This window comes from Ornithorhynchus anatinus, chromosome X1 (assembly GCF_004115215.2).
Source record: "Ornithorhynchus anatinus isolate Pmale09 chromosome X1, mOrnAna1.pri.v4, whole genome shotgun sequence".
NCBI classification, from domain to species: Eukaryota; Metazoa; Chordata; class Mammalia; order Monotremata; family Ornithorhynchidae; genus Ornithorhynchus; species Ornithorhynchus anatinus.
The window spans coordinates 80,869,521-80,890,326 of NC_041749.1; the positions used below are offsets into that span (position 1 = coordinate 80,869,521).

The window sequence follows — 20,806 nt, forward strand, 5'->3', positions numbered from 1 at the left end:
CCACAAAGGGCTAATGAAAGCATTTTGCTTCCTATGAACATGATGAATGATGAGATTCCTGCTAAATTAGCTATATACAATCAAACCCTCAAATGGATCTGCTTAGGGCCCCCAATCTCCCCAACAGGAAAATGATCTAGAGACTAGACAGTTCTAACCTGAACATTGACCCCCGTCAATGGCATGTCCTGCTGATTTGGGATGTTCACTTTTATTCTAAAGGTTAAGTATCCACCCCGGAATTCCACTCCATTCCATCACCTTGCCCCTTCCTACCTCTCCTCCCTTCTCTCTTTCTACTGCCCACCCCGCACGCTCCGCTCCTCTGCCGCCCACCTCCTCACCGTCCCTCGGTCTCGCCTATCCCGCCATCGACCCCTGGGCCACGTCCTCTCACGGTCCTGGAATGCCCTCCCTCCTCACCTCCGACAATCTAATTCTCTTCCCCTCTTCAAATCCCTACTTAAAGCTCACCTCCTCCAAGAGGCCTTCCCAGACTGAGCTCCCCCCTTTTTCCCTCTGCTCCCTCTACCCACCCCTTCACCTCTCCACAGCTAAACCCTCTTCTCCCCCCTTTCCCTCTCCTGTCCCACCCTCTCAGCACTGTACTCGTCCGCTCAACTGTATATATCTTTATCACCCTATTCATTTTGTTTATTTTGTTTAATGAGATGTACATCACCCTGATTCTACTTAGTTGCCATTGTTTTTATGAGATGTTCTTCCCCTTGACTCTATTTATTGCCATTGTTCTTGTCTGCCTGTCTCCCCCGATTAGACTGTAAGCCCGTCAAAGGGCAGGGACTGTCTCTGTTGACGACTTGTACATTCCAAGCGCTTAATACAGTGCTCTGCACATAGTAAGCGCTCAATAAATACTATTGAATGAATTTGTATGTACTGCAAATGCAAAATGCAAATGTTCTTCTAGTCTGCAAGCTCGTTGCAGGCAGGGAACGTGTTTACCAACTCGGTTATACCGTACTCTCCCAAGCGAAGAGTACAGTGCTCCTCACACAGTAAGTGCTCAATAAATACCACTGATTGATTGATTTCCTGAAGCACTGACTGGACTTCAGAAACAGACTCCTCCTTCCTTACCCAGGATAGGGTGAAGGTTCTCTGTTGGGCAACAGTGGTTGAAAACTGCCTTGTTATTATTATTGTAAAAAGAATACTACCTGGGATGTCTGTAATGACTTTCATCCAAACAGCTCAAAGTGTTCATTTACCCTCACAATCTCCTTGGGAAGGGAGGCCTAGTGGAAAGTGCACGAATCTGGGACATAGGAGGCCTGGATTCTAATCCCAGTTCTACCACTTGCCTGCTGTGTGATCTTGGGCAAGTGCCATTTAACTTCTGTGTGCCTCATTTTCCTCCTCTGTAAAATGGGGATTAAATGTCGGTTCTCCCTCCTACTTAGACTCTGAGCCTGACGAGGGACAGGGACTGTGTCCGGCCTGATTATCTTGTATCAGTCTGGCTGCTGTACTCAGTGCCTGGCAAATAGTAAGGACTTAAATACCGCAATTATTATTTTGTAGATTTGTACTTCCGAGGTCCCAGGAGCAAGTCACAGATCGAGGCTAGGACCCAGTCCAGTTTTGGACTCCACCCACTAGACTACCTAGTTTATGGCCTAAGGCATACCTCTGGGGTCTTCAGGGCTAAAATCAAGTCAAGTCTTGCCTCATCAAGATCCATTTTTGAAAAGCCTCCAAGAGAGCCCTGCGGTGACAGACAACCCCTCTTACTTTTTCAGGATTTGATCTACTGGGCTGGCTGCTGAGGGAAAAGTGGAGATGACAAGTACAGCCCCGTCTGTCTCGGATTTGTGAAGACACTCAGAAGCTACCACAAGGCTGGGTGGGTCTGTGGCTCCCAGCAGTGTTAAAATGAGTTCCTTACATACCTCCCGCCCTAACTCGGTTGGGAGACTCAGTTGGAAAATAGCTTGGCTCACACGGGCCAGTGATACATGGCCCCAGATGACTTTTGTTTGATTCTGCTGCTTCCTGTTGCTGCAAGTGGACAAAAAATGCAAAGTGGTTTCATGAACCAGGAAACGAGGCGATGGAAAGGCAACTTGCCAGACAATCCTGGGGCGTTCTTTCCCCTTCAGATCGTGACATGGAAAGGAAATCACAAAATGTAGAGAAGAGAGCAGATATTTTTCTTTTCTCTTTTCCCCCGAGGACCGGATGGTCCACTAGCACTTGCTTAAATTTCCGTAGCAGGGAACAGAGGTTAGCTAGGTGAACTGGGCCAAGTTGATTCTCTGGAAATTCATCATTATATCAATCTCTTGGCTAGGACTTAATTTTAAACCAAGTCAGTTAGTAGCAAATGAGCTGCTTTTAAGGCAGTGATGATGACGATGAGGAAGCCTCCTGTTGCAAATGGAGGATGAGCCTCATTCCCATCACTGCCAGTGTGTCCCGAGGCGTGCCTGGAGGCTGAGGTATGAGACTGGGCCCGCGGAAGTCAACACAGGTTGTTCTTCGCCACTTGAAACCTCCTTTCAATTAGCGTGTTTCTCCTTTGCTGCAGCCCTGTGTTTCTCCTTAAAGGACTGCCTATCCAAATGGCAGATCTGATGCCAAGAGGACCCATCCCAGGCCGTGAGCTCCTACGAGAAGCACTGTGGCCTGGTGGAAAGAGCATGGGCCTGGGAGCTACAGGACCTTCTCTGGGCCTCAGTTTCCCCACCTTTAAACTTGTTCTCCCTCCTATGTAGGCTGTGGGACTGGAATTGTGTCTGGCCTGATTATTGGGTATCTACCCCAGCGCTTAGTACAGTGTTTGGCACACAGTAAATGCTTAACAAATACCATAATGATGATTATTATTCTCCCCAGCACTGGCATGCCCTGAGGATGGCTTTCAATACATCCTTGTACCCTTTCCTCTGACCACTTCTGGAGTGTGCAGCAGTACTGAGCACACCATAAAAGATCTCAAGCAGAGAACGAGTCTACCATGGCCTAGTGGCAAGAACACGGGCTTGGGAGTCAGAGGTCGTGGGTTCTAATCCCAACTCTGCCACTTGTCTGCTGTGTGACCTTAGGTAAGTCTCTTAACTTCTCTGCGCTTCGGTTACCTCATCCGTAAAATGGGGATTGAGGCTGTGAGCTCCATGTGGGACAACCTGATTATCTTGTATCTCCCCCGGTGCTTAGAACAGTGCTTGGCACATAGTAAGCGCTTAAATACCATAATAATAATAATACCAATTTGGTTGTATTGTCCTCTCCCAAGCACTTAGTACCCACAGTAAGCACTCAATAAATATCATTGATTGACTATTTATTGAGTGATTGATCCATTTGCAGATGACCATACCATCGCAGCTAGAAGGCTGATATCATCGCCTCTGGGGCTATGATTCATTCGATTGTATTTACTGAGCGCTTACTGTGTGCAGAGCACTGTACTAAGCACTTGGAAAGTACAATTCGGCAACTAATCTCACAGCGGCAAGACCTCGGTGTTCAGGATGCGAGCCTGCCATTTAATGACTGCTCTCTGCCTCAGTGCAGCTGGAACTGGGTGAGTTGTTTCATATGCTGTCGATACGGTATCATTCACTCATTCATTCAATCGTATTTATTGAGCGCCTATTGTTGGGGGGGAGCACTGTACTAGAGCTTGGGAGAGTACGATACAACAGTAAACAGACGCATTCCTTGCCCACAACGAGCTTACCAGCTGTTTTGCAATGTTGCGATCGTGACAGCAGAGTAGATGTCGATCTTTGTCTTTCCACTGACACCCCTTTCGTGGCAGAGCCAGTGTTCTAGCTTGGTCCAGCTGCCTGGGGTACTTGTAGACCACTTTTTTCTCAATGGAATTCCTGTTTTGATCTAAGCTTGGTGTTCATTATCGAGGTCTCCAACACCCGCTGGGAACTTGTCACTTTTTTAGTCTGCACTTCTCAAGTGACTACTATAGTGCGCTGTACTCAGTGGATGCTCAATAAATATCATTACTACTGCTTGGCCCCATTATTTTAATAGAACCAATCTGGATGTTTTCTCTTGGCAAAGCCAAGAAGTCTGCAGTCACGTTGTATATGGCATCTTTCAATACGGAGCACGTGGTCTCGAGATCTGCGCTTCTGGAATATGTCAGCCATGGGCCTGATTCATTCTTTTGCCTAGTTTACAGTGTTTGGTATCCAGAGCAAAAGCTTGCACATTGAACTGCTTTGTAGGTGACTTACAATGGCAGTGTCATGAGGGTGTCAGCTCAAATCTCATTCTGCTGGCCACAAAACAATGCTCAGACAGCATGGATATTTCCCTCACAGAACACGAGGCCATGACATCCCATCTATCGCACTGCCTTACAAAGACATAATCTATTAATTGCCAGTGTTAGAAGCCCAGGTGCATCAACGTTGTGCTGACAGAGGGAGCACAGTTTTTGAGATAATCATCTGATTACTTGCACACACACAATCAAAAGAACAGTTCTGTTTGTGTTGGCTTTACCTACACCAAGCCTACCTAAGACTCTGTGTCAGGGCTCAAAGTAGCAATCAAGCCTGGCATTAAAGGTGCCTAGAAAAACGAGCTTGTCTTTCCATCGGTCCACCGGGATGGCACTGTCGGGGGTGGCAAAGCCTCATGAACCGAAGACCCGTGGTACAAAAACATTCATTCGTTCAGTTGTATTAATTCATTCAATAGTATTTAATGAGTGCTTACTATGTGCAGAGCACTGTACTAAGCACTTGGAATGTACAATTCAGCAAGAGAGAGAGACAATCCCTGCCCAATGACGGTCTTAGAGTCTAATCGGGGGAGACAGACGGACAAAAAGACAACACTCACGATAAATAGGATCAAGGGGATGTACACCTCATTAATGAAATAAATAGGGTAATAATATATACAAATGAGCACAGTGCTGAGGGGAGGGGAAGGGAGGGAGGAGGAGCAGAGGGAAAAGGGGCTTAGCTGAGGAGAGGTGAAGGGGGGAAGGGGGAGGGAGCAGAGGTAGAGGGAGAGCAGAGAGGGAACAGAGGGAAAAGGAGAAGCTCAGTCTGGGAAGGCCTCTTGGAGGACGGCAGCTCTCAGTAGGGCCTTGAAGAGGGGAAGAGAGTTAGTATGGCGGAGGTGAGGAGGGAGTCGTATTTACTGAGTGCTTACTGTGCTCAATAAAGCACTTGGGAGACTACAATATCATAGAGTTGGTGGACATATTCCCTGCCCACAATGAGCTCAATAAATTACGGATATGTACACGTGTGCTGTGGGGCTGAGGGAGGGGTAAACAAAGGTTGCAAATCCAAGTGGAAGAGGGTGACACAGAAGGGAGTGGGAAAAGAGGAAATGAGGGCTTAGTTGGGGAAGGCTTCTTGGAGGAGAAGTGCTTTTATTAAGGCTTTGAAGCTGGGGAGAAGTGATAATCTACTGGGTTTGAAGAGAGAGGCTGTTCCAGGTTAGAGGCAGGATGCGAGAGAGAGGTCGGCGGCAAGATGAATGAGATCAAGGTACGGTGAGTAGATGGGCATTAGAGAAGCGAAGTGTGGGGGCTGGGTGGTAGTAGGAAGTCAGGGAGGTAAGGAGGGAAGAGGCAGGGTGACCGAGTGCTTTAAAGCCGAAGGTAAGGAGTTTGTTTGAGGCGGAGGTGGATGGGCAATGACTGGAGGTTCTTGAGGAATGGGAAAACATGAGCTAAATAGTTCTGTAGAAAAATGATCTGAGCAGCAGAGTAAAGTATGAACTGGAGTGAGGAGAGACAAGAGGCAGGGAGGTTAGTGAGGAGGCTGATGCAGTAATCAAGGTGGGATAGGTTAAATGCTTGGACTAACACGGTAGAAGTTGGGATGGAGAAGAAAGGGGTGGATCTTAGCGATGTTGTGAAGGTAGAACTGATGGTTTGGTGACAGACTATGTGGGAAGCAGCACGGCTTAGTGGATAGAGCATGGGCCTGGGAGTCAGAAGGACCTGGGTTCTAGTTCCAGCTCTGCCACTCGTCTGCTGTGTGACCTTGGACAAGTCACTTAACTTCTCTGGGCCCCAGTTACCTCATCTGTAAAATGGGGATTAAGAGTGTGAGCCCCATGTGGGGCAGGGACTGTGTCCAACCTGATTAACTAGTATCTACCCCAGTGCTTAGAACAGTGCTTGTCTCAAGTAAGTGCTTAACAGGTACCATAATTGTTGTTATTATTCTGTGGGTTGAATGAGAGACAATGAGAATAATGCCAAGGTTACAGGCTTGTGAGACAGGGAGGATGATGGTGCTGTCTACGGTGATGGGAAAGTCAGGGGAAAGACAGGGTTTGGGTGGGAAGTTAAGGAGTTCTGTTTTGGAGACATTAAGTTTGAGGCGTTGGTGGGACATCGAGTAGAGATGTCCTGAAGGCAGGAGGAAATGCAAAACTACAGAGAGGGACAGAGATCAGGGCTGGAGATGTAGAGTTGGGAATCATCCGCATAGAGATGGCAGTTGAAGTCATGGAAGCAAGTCACAGATCAAAATAATTTTTTTAACCGGGATGGCGAGGAGACATTTTCTGGGGAGTGAGGGGGGCAGCCCCCCTCTCAGGATGGCACCTGAAGAGTTCCCAGTACCCTACCAGTCTCGACTATGGGAGGGAGAGTCAAGAAAGGCATATCCATTCCATTCCTAAGTTGGGCAGTGGCTAGAGAGTGGAAGGCAACCTGCTACAAGTCAAAACTCACCTGTGCTGGGCAGCAGCGACACGGGAGAGAGTCGAGGGCGGAGAATCAAGTCAGCTGCACGGAAGGAGGCAATGGTAAACTAACTTCCATATTTTTACCAAGAAAACTCTGTGGATCCACTACCAGAACGATTGCAGATGGAGGTGGGGCTTTCTGGGAGAGAGGGGTCCATGGTGTTGCTATGGGTCGGAGACGACTCGACAGCCTAAGACAAGACAAGCGAGTGGAAGGCAATCTGCCACAAGTCAAAACTCACCAGTGCTGGGCAGCAGGGGCACGGGAGAGAGTCGAGGGCAGAGTCTCAGGTTTACAGCATGGAAGGAGGCAATGGCAAACCACTTCTGAATTTTTACCAAGAAAACTCTACGGATCCACTACCAGAACGATTGCAGATGGAGAGCGGGGCGTTCTGGGGAAGATGTGTCCGTGGCGCCGCTATGGGTCGGAGATGACTCGACGGCATAAGACCAGACAAGGCGGGGGGCAGCAAGCAGGGACCAAGAGAAAGCTGGGGCAGGGGCCGAGGTTGGGGCCGGGTGCCACCCCACTTCCCGACCCAGACCCAGATGAGTGGGAGACCCTGCCACTGCCTCCACCCAGGGGCTGGAGCAGCAGTGGGTACACTGAAGCCGGTGGTGACTGGCAAAGTAGTAAACGGTAGAGCATGCGTTACCTAATTTTTCACCGCAAGCCACAGTACAAGTGAAGAATAGCCACACGTGACTCATGAGCTGCCATTTGGCTACCCTCATCTGCCAATCTATTTGGCTATCCTCATCTGTAAAATGGGGATTAAGACTGTGAGCCTCATGCGGGACAACCTGATTACCCTGTATCTACCCCAGCACTTAGAACAGTAGAGAAGTAGTGTGGCTCAGTGGAAAAAGCACGGGCTTGGGAGTCAGAGGTCATGGGCTCGAATTCCAGCTCTGCCACTTGTCAGCTGTGTGACTGTGGGCAAGTCACTTCACTTCTCTGGGCCTCAGGGACCTCATCTGTAAAATGGGGATGAAGACTGTGAGCCCCACGTGGGACAACCTGATCACCCTGTATCTAGCCTAGTGCTTAGAACAGTGCTCAGCACATAGTAAGCGCTTAACAAATACCATAATTATTATTACCCCTGTTCTAGGTCTTCATAAGAGAGCTCTTTATTAGAATGGGTCACGACTGGGGGGTATGCACTGATGACAGTGTGCTGTGGCTGACTGTGTTAGAGCCAGGCTTAGCACCCTCAAGTGACTGTTGATTCCTTTCAGGACTGAACTGAATGCTTTAATGAGAGATATCTTTATTGCAAAGCCAACACCAGCCTGCCGCCAATCTTGAAGCGGTTGGCCGATCCAGTAAAAAGCGTGGTCAGCTCCAACACCCTCCAAGTTAGATTCACCGTGGAGCCTCGTCTCACTCAGTGCCACTCTGATGTTCCGCCTGGCCAGCTCTCTGGCGACAATTCGTCGCTTGAGACCGTCGCCATCGTCTGATGGTGTATGAATGTGGCAGGAAGCAAGGATCAGAAATTTCTTCCTTGATTTCTTACTGCTGTAGTGAGTGATAAGTTGGCTATGGCAGGCTAACAGGTCGGGCTGAAGCAGGTGACTTTTTAGGGATCATTTTCTTCCCTTTCCCTGTACTGGGGAAGAGGGCTGCTCCGCTCTGCAAGAATGCTACGGGCACTGACGTGACGACAGACTACCGTCACTCTCGCACCACCTGGGTGCGGGTTCGTGATTGAGGGCCTCCGGCAGCAGCCTGGGCCTGCCTTCGTCACCGCTTAACTACTGCCACATGGCCTGAAGGGGAAAAAAAAACTCGAGGCCTGAGATTCTACCCAAGGAATTCATTACGGTATTGGTGGTTTGCCCAGTACCACTTATACTCTCTCTTCCCACCCAGCAGGGTTCCTCCTGGGGACACAGTGCGCAACAGACAAGTAAGCAGGCCAAGGTGCAGCAAGTGGTGCGGTACACACGGGAGTTCTACATGTGGAACCCATTTCTGGCCCGACTGAGCTCAGCCTAATGCCGACGGCCTGCCACAGCAGCACGGGCCACCAGTTGCTGGATTCTTTGGGGTTCACGTCAGCCAGATATTTTTCGGCCTTCCTGGTGAGCCTGTTCACCTTGTCAGAGGCCTTGGGTGGTTCTTTGGTTGATGAACCTTCACCACTGACACGTTGTCCCAGAGGCCACTTCCTTATTTCTAGCTGTTGCACTCCCTTAGGGTGACTTTGATGGGATCTGCTAGTAAACTCCCACTAGCGTGTAAACTTTTTGAGGGCAGGGATCATGCCTACCAACTATTTTCTTGCACTCTCCCAAGTGCTAAGAACCGTACACAGTAAGTGCTCAATAAATACCACCAATTGACTGATTCAATCCATATTATGAAGCCACTTTGAAGGAGTTCCCAATCCATGCTTTGTATGCCCTAAATCTGTCCCCCACCCATGAGCAAGTACTATCACTCTCCATATTTACTATCAATCAGTTGTATTTACTGAGGGCTTACTGTGTGCACAGCACTGTACTAAGCACTTGGGAAACTACAATATAACAGTAGACACAATGAGTCTAGAGGGGGAGATGGATATTAAAATAAATAAATTATGGCTATGTACAGAAGTGTTGTGGGGCTGAGAGAGGGGTGAATGAAGGGAGCAAATCTAAGTCCAAGGACAACACAGAAGGGAGTGGGAGAAGGGGAAATGAGGACAATCAGGGAAGGTCTCTTGGAGGAGATGTGCCTTCAGTAACGCTTTGAAGGTGGGGAGAGTAACTGACGGATATGAAGAGGGAGAGTGTCCAAGGCCAGAGGCAGGACATGGGTGAGAGGTCGGCAGCGAGATAGATGAGATCGAGGTACGTGAATAGGTTAGCATTAGAGGAGCCAAGTGTGTGGGCTGGGTTGTAGAGGGAGAGCAGGGAGCTGAGGTAGGAGGGAGTGAGATGATTGAGTGCTTTAAAGCCAATGGTAAAGAGTTTTTGTTTGATGCAGAGGTGGATGGGCAACCACTGGAGGGTCTTGAGGAGTGGGGAAAACATGGACTGAATATTTTTGTGGAAAAATGATCTGGGAAGCAGAGTGAAGTATGAACTGAAGTGGGGAGAGACATGAGGTAGCGAAGTCAACAAGGTGGCTGAGACAGTCATCAAGGTGGGATAAGTGCTTGGATTACCGTGGTAGCAGTTTGGATGGACAGGAAAGGCTGGATTTTAGCAATGTCACAGGATTTAGTGACAGACTGACTATGTGGGTTGAATGAGAGAGTTGAGTCCAGGCTAACACCAAGGTTACAGGCTCATGAGATAGGAAGGATGGTGGTGTTGATGGTGACAGGGAAATCAAGGACAAGACAAGGTTTGGGTGGAAAGATGAGGAGTTCTGTTGTGGACATGTTAAGTTTGAGGTATCACTGGAACATCCAATTAGAGATGCCTTGAAGGCAGGAGGAAATGTGAATCTGCAGCGAGGGAGAGAGATCAGGCTGGAGATGTAGATTTGGGTGTCATCTGAGTAGAGATGGAAGCCATGGCAGCAAATGTGTTCTCCAAGGGAATGTGAAGATGGAGAATAACAGAGGACCCAGAACTGAACCTTGAGGGACTCCCACAGTTAGAGGGTGGGAGGCAAAGGAGGAGCCTGATAATGAGGTTGAGAATGAGTGGCCAGAGAGATAGGAGGAGAACCAGGAGAGGACAGTGTCAGTGAAGCCAAGGTTGGATGGATAATGTTTCCAGAAGAAGGGGGTGGTCGACAGTGTCAAAGGCAGATGAGAGGTCGAAGAGGATTAGGATGGAGTAGAGGCTGTTGAATTTGGCAAGAAGGAGATCATTTTCGACTTCCTGTAGTCAACATTTCCCATAGTCTCCTGCAGCTAATGTTTAGTTCTCAGAGTCCTAGAAATCTTTGCCAGAGCTAAAGAAATCCTCTGGGGATTGTTTTACATTGGGCTGGGAGAGAGACCTGGCTTTCAGCTTGAAATGAAATCTAAATCACAAAGGAACTGCAGGGTTGCTGGTTCAATGATGCTGCCAAGGCCTAAGCCAGCACGTGGTGGAATTCTACATTAGGGTCCAAGATTAAAACAGAGCCCCAAATCTGAAGAGGCCATTTCATGGCTCAGGTTAAAGTCCACGTCAACAAAACCACAGGAAGCTAACTATACCCCCAGGCAGGCTGAGGAGCAGGTTGTTGGCTCACCACAGACAGAGACCTCTTCCTGATGTATTGGTAGAGTTGTCCTTTGCTTTCAAAGATGACACTGCAGATGATCGGTCTGCATCTGTGAGTGAGCGTCTTGGAGAGTGGCTTTGTACATTTTGTCCAGGAAAATACCACAGAACACCTATTCCATTCCTTTGCAGCTCTCTCTAACACTGCTCAGCAGTGGTGAATAGGGGGAAAGCAGCCCCTACTATCAGGAGGACAAGCAGTTGAGTTGTTTCTGCAGTCGGGGTGAGGATTTGCACTGAGCCATCACACTCTCGAACCCAGCCCTCTCGAACCCAGCAACCCGCAGTGCAAGATGGCTGGCTGGGAGAACGGTGCAGTCTGGGGTCACAGAGCAGAATATCAACCAATCAGTGATATTTATTGAACACTGATTACTCACTACCCTATCTTACTTACCTTACCCTGTACTAAGAACTTGGTAGAGACCAATATACAACAGAGTTGGTAGACATGTTCCCTGCCCACAGGGAGCTTCTAGTCTAGAAAGAATATCTCAGAGACTGAGACACAAGCAAGCACCAGTGGGCCCTGCCCCATTTGATACACTATTTCTGAGTGAGGCTTTCATTTTCAAAGCCCAAAATATTGGCAGCTGCAGTGGGTAAGCTAGTGTGGGGATATGGAAGTTAAGAGAAAAAGAAGAGAGGGGGGATTAGTCTGCCTGCTGCCCTGCTCCTCTCTAATCCTGGGTCTGGGAATCTCTTATTGGGGAAAAGGTAACCCATCACCCCCACTTCCTTTCTAGAAAGGTACGTCCAATGTTCCCAACTGTGACCGCGGAAAAACATGCATGTCTATTTAGATCAACAGTTCCTAAACTTTTTGACGGGAGGTGCCGAAATTCATTTTGAATTTTAGTGCCCACCCTCCACGTCCTCTCATCTTCAATATAAACAGCTCCATTAAACCAACATTTTTCAGTTTGATAGATCCATCAATATAATTGTTTTAGATTTGCATTTATTTCAGTCATAGAAACGTGAACTGTCCACTTCTGATTACTGCTGAACACTTTCAAAAAGAACTTTTAAAGGATATTTCTAAAACCAATAATGTTCCAAATCACAGATTATAAAAGTCAATACAGCCCTGTATTTTCCAGCCCAAACTCTGGCTCAGGAAAACCAAAAAGTCCAGCAAATTCAAAAATAGTTCTCGTGGCAAAGGTTGGTGGTTGTCTGGATTGGGCCCTCTATCGGCCGGGCAGTGCACCCAAGCTGAGAGGTTTCCAGCCTTGGCTATGCAGCTCTCGTGGCAAAGGTCGGAGATTTAGCGACTTGGGCGGGCTGCCTAGACGGGGAACGCAGTGGTGCGCTGGAGCTAAAAAAACTCCATCCTGCCCTGTGTGACCCAGACGACAAAGGCTGGAAATCTCTCGGTTTGAGAATGCCATCCGGAGCAGCAGAAGCAGCGGTGCGCTGCAATGGGGAAACCTCCAGCCTTCAGCCTTCCCTGCGAGAGCCGGGACACTGTGCAGGGCTGGACGTTCCAAACCTGCTCAGCACAAGCCCCGTACAGGGCTGTAACTCTTACAACAGAGGTCAAAAACACCTCAGGACCGGGGCACCGCTGTCTCCTCCCTCCATCCCCTCTTGCAGCAGGGAGGACACGTTTAGTCCGCCACACAGATCATCATCATCATCATTATATTTATTAAACACTCAACGATGACCCAGATCCATATAATGCAGGGTATTGTACACAGGAGTACATGAAACTCTCCTGATTTTTTTATGCATCATACTTAGGAAATTCATAGATGTCCTTTAGCCCAATATAGTCACGTCCTTTGTTACCTCTGTCGCCTTTCCGATTCCTTACAGTAAGGAATTTAGGAAATAAAGCTGCTCCTTAAATTTCTGGCCACTATTTAATTGGAAGCGATCCTACAGAACAGTCAACACTCATTCAAAGGATCATACAGTGTGCTTAGAAAAAAAAAAATCCCCAAAACCTTGCTTAGGAGACTCTAACCTATCCCAATATAGGGAATTATGGTCTACGTATACTGGGTTCACTTGCTAATCTCCTCTGGCATCCTGGAGCATACCAGCACCCCTTTTGGTGACCACTAATTTAGATAACTCTCCCCCACCACTAAGGCACTGAAGTCAGTCGGCTTCATCACTCAGTGCTGCAAGGCACACCGGATCACCAGGGCAGGGGCAGAATTGGGAGACAATTTTTCTCTACTTCCGCTCAGGGGTTTAATAGGAGGGGAGAAAACAAAAAAAAACCTGGATTCCCCCAGATCATTTTCTTCCTGCCTCAGGCCTTCCAAAAAAAAAAAAAAGGACTGAGGGACTGAGATCTTAGGGAATCCTCCTGCATATAAGGCCCCATGCACTCCTCTCCAAAGGACTGCCACAAAAGCAGCTCTCATCTCCGTACGGCAATGCTCTCAGACTATCCCGGTTGGATATATACCCCGAGAGAAGATGCTCGCTCTAGCTGAGGGGCCCGTTTCCAATTACTGTACCCTCAAGATGCTAAGAGGAGGAAAGAAACTGGGCTGTTTTCAATCTGAATGAATTCTGAGACTTGGTAATGTCTCGAGCTCCGAGTAAAGAAATCATTCCAAACAAAACAGGTTGCTGCTGAGAACCGAAAGACAAACTTCACTGTACCTAGAGCTTTTACAGCTATCTGTCGTGTGAGCGAAGGAGGGATGTTTATGCAAACCAGATCCACGTCCTGGTGCAGCAAGATGTCATCTGTCCGGCTTGTGTAGAAGGAAATATTCAACTCTTCGGCAAGCTGCTTCGCTTCCTCCTCGGTCTTCCCCCAGAGAGCCTCAATAGAGAAGCCCTCGGCTCTCAGCAGAGGAACTAGGACTCGGGCAGTGCTGCCAGTCCCAAAGACCCCCACTCCAGGAAGCATCTTCATCCTGACTTCATTCAAGATCTGGCTCCTTGCGCAGAGCTTCCAACAGGGGCGAGGACGTCTCTCGCTTTCAGTTCAACTATGGCTCCTGAAATAGCAAGGGTTACAACCTGGATATTAGTGAAGGGAACAACAAGAGGGGTGTGCTTTCACGGCAAATGTAGCGTCGGTGGCTGCTCTTTGTCTCAGTGTCCCTCCTAGGACAATGACGGAAGGAGAAAAGGGGTTTCCAGGCGAGGTTGTGGGACCTCCTTCCCAGGAAACCTTTAGAACAACATAGATGCCTGTCTTCGTGGAAAAGAAGGAAGGGACAGAGAATGAGAGGTAGGGAGGCCACTCGGCTGGTTTTATTCTGGTCAGTCCGGTTTTCAGCAGGTCGGCCTTCTGACCGGGCACCAGATGCCTCGATGTCCGGTACTTTTCACCGTAGGGCCCGGCCTCCCTCCGCTTTTGGCTCCTGTGCCAAGTTGCTCGGCTCAGAAGTGGCGCCCGCCCAGAGGGACCTGGGAGGGGAATTCAAAAGGCACTGGGCAAATGGGGAGGGGGAGATCAAGGGACCCCCTCCAGAGAAACCTCCTAGGCCTGGGTGGAATCGGGCAAACTTCTGCAAAATATCGCGGCATTACGTCATGCTGCATGCCCCGTGGGACGCATGCACCGTCCCGGCCACCGCAGGGTCCGGGATCTGGGAGGGCCCTCAGTGGCCCCTCTAATGAGCAGGGAGAAAAATAGCTCTCTGAATCAGTCAAGAATTTATGATATGGTGAGTTGTCTTTTGAACTGAAGATGACACTGCTGATGGTTAGACTGTATCCGTGGTGTGAGTGTCTTTGAGAGAGAATCTCTCGCACACTGCGTCCATGACAATATAGTATTGCACCTTTTCTGGCCCCTTGCCATCCGGGTGAGCAATGCTCAGACCCCGACAGTGGCTAGGGGAAAGGTTGCTGCAAGGGGGAGCAGCCCACGTGCTTGAGTTGTTTTTGCAGTAGTGGTGATGACTTGCACTGAGCCATCCACACTCCCTTGCCCCGTGCCCCTCTGCCCAGCGGCCCACACTGTGACCTGGCTGGTAGGGGAGAATGGGTACAGTTTTTGTAGAGCAGGTTGACTCAGGCCTCAACAGCAGCAGGCAGCTGGTGTTGTAATGAACACAACCGGTTCCATCTACATCAGGGCAATCATAAGATCTCCTGGATATGGCATTTTGTCACCTTTAAAGAGGTAAAGAAAGTGGGTTGACTAGCCTCCAGCATCCTGTTCTAACCCATTTATTCACGTTTTCTTTCTCATCTCCCAAGTCCTCCCCCTTGCCCCCATTTACTGCCTCTACGTTTCATGGCCCCACCCCACCTCTCCTACTAAATGCTACCAGGAAATTGTGCATATGTGTTTTCCAGAGCCAATACTATCGATGGGACAGCTCCAAGAATGAGATTTTAATCCACCTGGCTTTTTGTAGACACATGTCGGTACCTCCTAAATGGCGTAATCAACTCACCAGTTAGGGGAGGAAGCACAAGGGCCTGAAAGAAGGCAGACTCTTCAGTTTGGAATTTCCTGCTCATGTCAGCCTCGTTATACCCTTCCCTTAGTCATAACCACTCCCTGCTCCATAGTTTCAAGCTTACCCATGACTCCATCTCCCTCACACCCACACTTAGGCTCTCTCTCTCAGGAATTTAAACAAAACACGCCAAGCACCAAGTCAGACCTCCATGCTGGGTGGGCCACTTTCCCCCGTGGCTCGGGGGGGGGGGGGCGCAAAGTTTCTCATGTCTCTCTTCCTGGATCCCCTGCTGCTCTCCTTTGACCACTTGTGACTCTGCTCACCGCACAGGTGACAGGGCCTCTGTGGGGGCAGAGAGCAGCAGTCCTGTAGGTGGGAGACTAACACAGAGGGCCCCAGAAATACTGAGGAATCTAGGAGCCATGGGAAAAGGGCTCACAGAAATGGTCCCTTACCTGCTAGTACCCGACTGGCCCCTCCATGACTCCTCGCAAGTCAGTCCATGAATCTCCCTTTAACAATACCATCTTTCATTTTGATTTTGAGTCGGATCACAAAAGAACAAATCTACCTCTGCTTTTAAGTCCCCTCCAAAGTATTTGAGTTACTTTTCCCCGGTATCCAAATATATGTGTGTAATTCTTCTAATGAATTTTGCCTCTCTCAATTTTAGAACAAACGTCTGCCGATCAGGAGCCCCAGCTGACGAGTTCAGGATTATCCTATTCCTGGCCAAGGATCTATTTTGTAAAATAGTAATAATAACAATAATAGTAATAAGATGACGGCATGTATTAAGGACTTACTATGGGCCAAGCACTGGTAGAGATACCAGGTTATCAGACGACACGCAGTCCCAGTCTCACATGGGGCTCACCATCTATCATCCCCATTTTGCAGATGAGGAAACTGAGACCCAGAGAGGTTAAGTGACTTGGCCAAGGGCACACAGCAGGCCACTGGCAGAGCTGGAACTAGAACCCAGGTCTCCTGACTCCGAGTCCCACGTTCTTTCCACTAAGCCACTCTGTGGGCCAAGGAGGGAGAATGAAGTATGATGTTGGCAGGCTTAGCTCTGCTCTTGGTGGTACAGAATATAGGATACAATTACTATACTACACTGAGTTCTGAATTCTCCCTTGCACACGTGCAGTAGTTTAGGAGCAGAAGTTTTGTTTCTCGGTCTGGGTAACGTGGGCTGTGATCCTGGTTGTTAAAAACTTTAGGGTTACAATGGAGGAAACTCTCCAAACCGAGCCCCTCTTTTACCCTACCTCAGCAGTTACTGAAAAATGAGGCAAACAACTTCTGAAAACAACTGTCCTTAGGGAGCAGGCACACGTTGTCTAATCTGTCTGCTGACAGCAGTGACTGCTGGCTCAAACAGGGTCACACACTGAACCGTTGCCTTTCATTTCCCCTGCTGGACACCGCGGGATAACTGTTCCTGGATAAAGCAGTGATCGTGGCTTGAGCAGAAAACTAGAAGCTGGGATTCCAAGGTTCTAATTCTTCTTAGTCTTGCAGCCCCTTCATCAACCCACATCTTAGTAGGGCTATCTATTAAGGCACTGAGCTATCTATATAATGGGGACTATAGCCTTTGTTGTTAGCTTATGTCCACTGAGCCTTCAAGCCTTCAGACCTTCAGTTGACAGGCACTGAGAGATGTGGTGTATTCTTATGAATACACCAAGTTAGGTTTTGTCTTTGAGTACTGACCATTTCCAAGTCCTCCACCTGTTCATTTACTGTGAGAGAGCATGCTTTCCCCTTCCCTTCTGGGGAGTCTGGGGGCTCCCCAAAGCATTTTTTCCATCCAAGGATGTTTTTCCTCCACAGAAGAAAGGCTGGGATCCAGAAAGATGCTAGACCTTTTACTTCCCTGGTTCCCCAAGCTAAACCCAGAGTTGGTCAAAAGGAAGACATACACCGGGGCTTGTCCCACTAGACAGTAAGCTCATTGTGGAAAGGGAACAGGTCTACCAACTCTGTTGTATTGTACTCTCCCAAGGGTTTAGGACAGTGCTCTACATACAGAAGCAGTGTGGTTGAATGGATAGAGCCCAGCCCTGGGAGTCAGAAGGACCTGGGTTCTAATCCTAATTCTACCATTTATCTGTTGCGTAACCTTGGGCAAGTCACTTAATTTCTCTGTGCCTCAGTTTCCTCATCTGTAAAATGAGGATTAAGACTGCGAGTCCCATGTGGAACAGGGATTATCTTGTGCCTACCCCAGCGCTTAGTACAGTGCCCGGCACAAAGTAAGTGCTTAACAAATGCCATTAAAAAAAAAGCACTCAAATACTATTGATGGTAACGATGATGATGGTGGTGGACAATTAAACCACTCATGTCTTTCAGTCAATCAATGGTATTTATTGAGTGCTTACTTTGTGTAGACTACTATACTAAGCACTTGGGAGAGTACAATAACAGCTATCAATCACTGATATTTATTGAGCGCTTACAATGTTCAGAGCACCGTACTAAGCACTTGGGAGAGCACAATACAGCAGAATTAGGAGTCCCCTTCCCTACCCACTACAAGCTTAGAGTCTAGAGCACCATCAGTCTAAAACGTTTTTCCTAAAAACATCCTTTCCCCCAGCCCACTTAAGCCACTTGAACAAGTGCCAGAAAACATTCGCTCCAAGGCTGAAAATGAAGATTTCCACAATAAATTCTGCCAGCATTTTAACAATAGCAGGTCCAATAACAGGACTAAGTCATCATCCTCTTAAAAACCACCCACAAGTCATTGAATCAGCAACAAAAGGCATTGTTTCTCTTAATAGACCAAACAGCAGAGCCCCTCTCCCAGTTCTCCACAGGTCGGTAGCCTTGGAAAACAACTCAAGCTATGTTACCCAACATCACACTTAAGTATCTAAAAAATAATGAGGTTAAATGAGCTGTTGAATGTGTGTGCTTTAAATTGTAAATACAAACCCATTCCTTGCACCAGCTATGGCCAAGCACTGCTGGTGAGAGTATTTTGGAGTCTCTGGGCATAAATATTTATGGTGGTTGTGCAGCAGCTTATGAAATATTTACTTTAAAAAGGCTCAGTAGTTGGACCCATAGTTCTTTGTTATTTTAGCCCTTTAGTGGCATTTTACCCTGCTTTTTCTCAGGAGAGCGCGAGCGAGCGAGAGCACTCTGTTCCTGAACTCACGCCCAGTTAATGAACATCTAACAGTTTCTGGAGCCCTGCCAAAGCACCAGGTACCTAGGACAGCCAAGGACATTTGAAATTTATGACAAGCTTTCATTTTAATGATTCAAAAAAAAAAGTACCATACCACCCTCCTGGAAACTTTGCATTGATTTTATACTCTTTTCTCATTAGACTATACTGATGAATTGTGAAGAACTCCATGGTAAAAAAGGAGGGAAAAAAAACTGAAGGAAAAGGTGGGGTGGGGGAGGGCAGTTGGGGAGTCTGCCCCCAAACACCATTTCAGCTACTATGTATGCAAACAAAATAATGATCAGGGTAAAAAATATATGAAGTTTAAATTCAGTTGTATTTAAGTTATCCAGACAAGGTCCTCGTATTAGAAAACGTTAACCCCACAATGGTACAGCCTATCGGAGGGAAGTTTTGACTCTATTTTGACCTTTTCTTAGCAGTTTTCCTGATATTTTCTTCTTCATATTCTTTCTTTGGAAACTATAAAACCATCATGAGGAGAAACAGAGGGAAAAAGAGAGAGAGAGAGAGCACACAAGCACTGTCCTTCATTTTAAAGGATGAAAGGATGATGCTAGAGACAGGGAGTCTTATTCATACATTTGGGCGTGGCTGAAAAGACGGATACATGACTGGCACTCTATTCTACATTGTGTGTATGGAAAGATCATTTCTTGCTGTGTTGATGTGTTTGCCCACCCAGAACTTGTCCTCTCTGACTCCTGGCACCCCATTCTTCTCAAAGTCTCCACTCAAGGACCACGACTTCTCAGTTAATGGGCAACTGACTAGCACCGTGGCTTAGTGGATAGAGCACGGGCCTGGGAGTCAGAAGGTCAGGGGTTCTAATCCCGGCTCCGCCATGTGCCTGTTGTGTGACCCTGGGCAAGTCACTTCATTTCTCTGTGCCTCCGTTCCCTCATCTGTAAAATGGGGATCGAGACTGTGAGCGCCCCCTTGGGACAGGAAATGGGTCCATCCCAATTTGCTTGTATCCTACCCCAGCGCTTAGTACAGTGCCTGCATATAGTAAGCGCTTAACAAATATCATAATTAATTAATTTACTGCCCGGCTAGGCTGCTCTGTCTGTTGCACAAGTCTCCCAGCAGTCTATTGCTATATCCCATCGCCAGAGACAGTGCATCACTATGCCATTTAGAATGTGTCCCCTTTCAATTCGCCACATGACGGCCGCTTGGGCATCCTGCTGTATCATCCACGCTCCACACATGTCCTGCCCAGTGAAGCTGTGTTGCTTTAAGCAGCGCCTCAATGCTGGTAACCTTATCTGACGTGCCCAATACAGAAAAGGTAGAGAAACTAGACAGTGTCGCTTTGGAGACCTTCCCTTAAATACCATAAGATTAAGAAAGGAGAACCAACCTAAATTCAGTAGAACGCAGCCACCCATTTTTCACTTTGTTGACCTTCCTCCATCTGGCTAAATTCCAGCTCATGAAGATGGCATTCTTGCGGGGGAAATCTGCTCCTGACTGCAAAGGGTACTTCACCAGAGATAATTTCCAGAGAAGGGTGCTCACCCTGGTCAGATTGAGGACAGAGGTGGGACCCCACCCACTGTATGCTCTTGAGATCCCTGGGCGTGATCACGGTTGCGGCTCCCAATGGTACTAGACCAGAATGCAAAGGGGGGAAGCCTAAAGGACTCTACGTCTGCTAACGCTATAGCTTCATCGAAGCCACAGGGAATGACATGAGATCTGTTGGAACCTGTGGTCTTGGCTGAACGTACCAGAGAGCTGAAATGGCATCTAGCTCACTGCACCCAAACCACGTAACCCATCTTGGCCAACAGCATTTCAAGCTCATTCTGAACGCTCAATGGCAGCCAAAGGCTTCCAGCTTATTTTCTCTAGAACGTCTCCGGGGGAATACAAAAATGCAGGAATCCTTAAAACGCCTCTTACTAAGAACGGCTTTAGGACAGAAGGCTTCACAGGAGAGTCAGCCAACAGTGGGCAGAGAATCTAATAAGCCACACCAGTCAAATCTGCGTTGATGCAAAGAAAGCAGAGTGTGGAAGCATTCTCTGCTGGCACCCAGCCTTCCCGCATGTAAGACCCCTTGGGGTGATTAAAGGAAACAAGACCGATAATAGGTAATTGAAGTTAACTTATCACAAAAATGCTCCGTCACAATGCAAACCAGTTACTTCAGCTTTGCTCCTCTTTACTTGCTGTTCCCCAAGGAAGTGATAAAATTGGGCCTCCATCAGGTAAAACAATGCCAGTGCTCCACTTTCCCAACTTGGGGCAGGAGTGC

At 48.0% G+C, this 20,806-nt stretch overlaps 1 protein-coding gene across 3 annotated transcripts in view; it reads right to left on the reverse strand.

Moving 5' to 3' along the window:
- GFOD2 (glucose-fructose oxidoreductase domain containing 2) overlaps positions 1–20,806 on the reverse strand; it is a 62,396-nt gene that overhangs the window by 14,289 nt on the left and 27,301 nt on the right. For 2 of the 3 annotated variants that reach the window (XM_029052262.2, XM_039910357.1), the window contains one exon: positions 13,561–13,904. The exons of the other annotated variant lie outside the window; for it this stretch is intronic. In XM_029052262.2, the coding sequence (XP_028908095.1) occupies positions 13,561–13,819 (259 nt within the window). In that variant the 5' untranslated portion in view covers positions 13,820–13,904. The remainder of the gene's footprint in view (positions 1–13,560; positions 13,905–20,806) is intronic. 3 annotated transcript variants of the gene reach the window in all.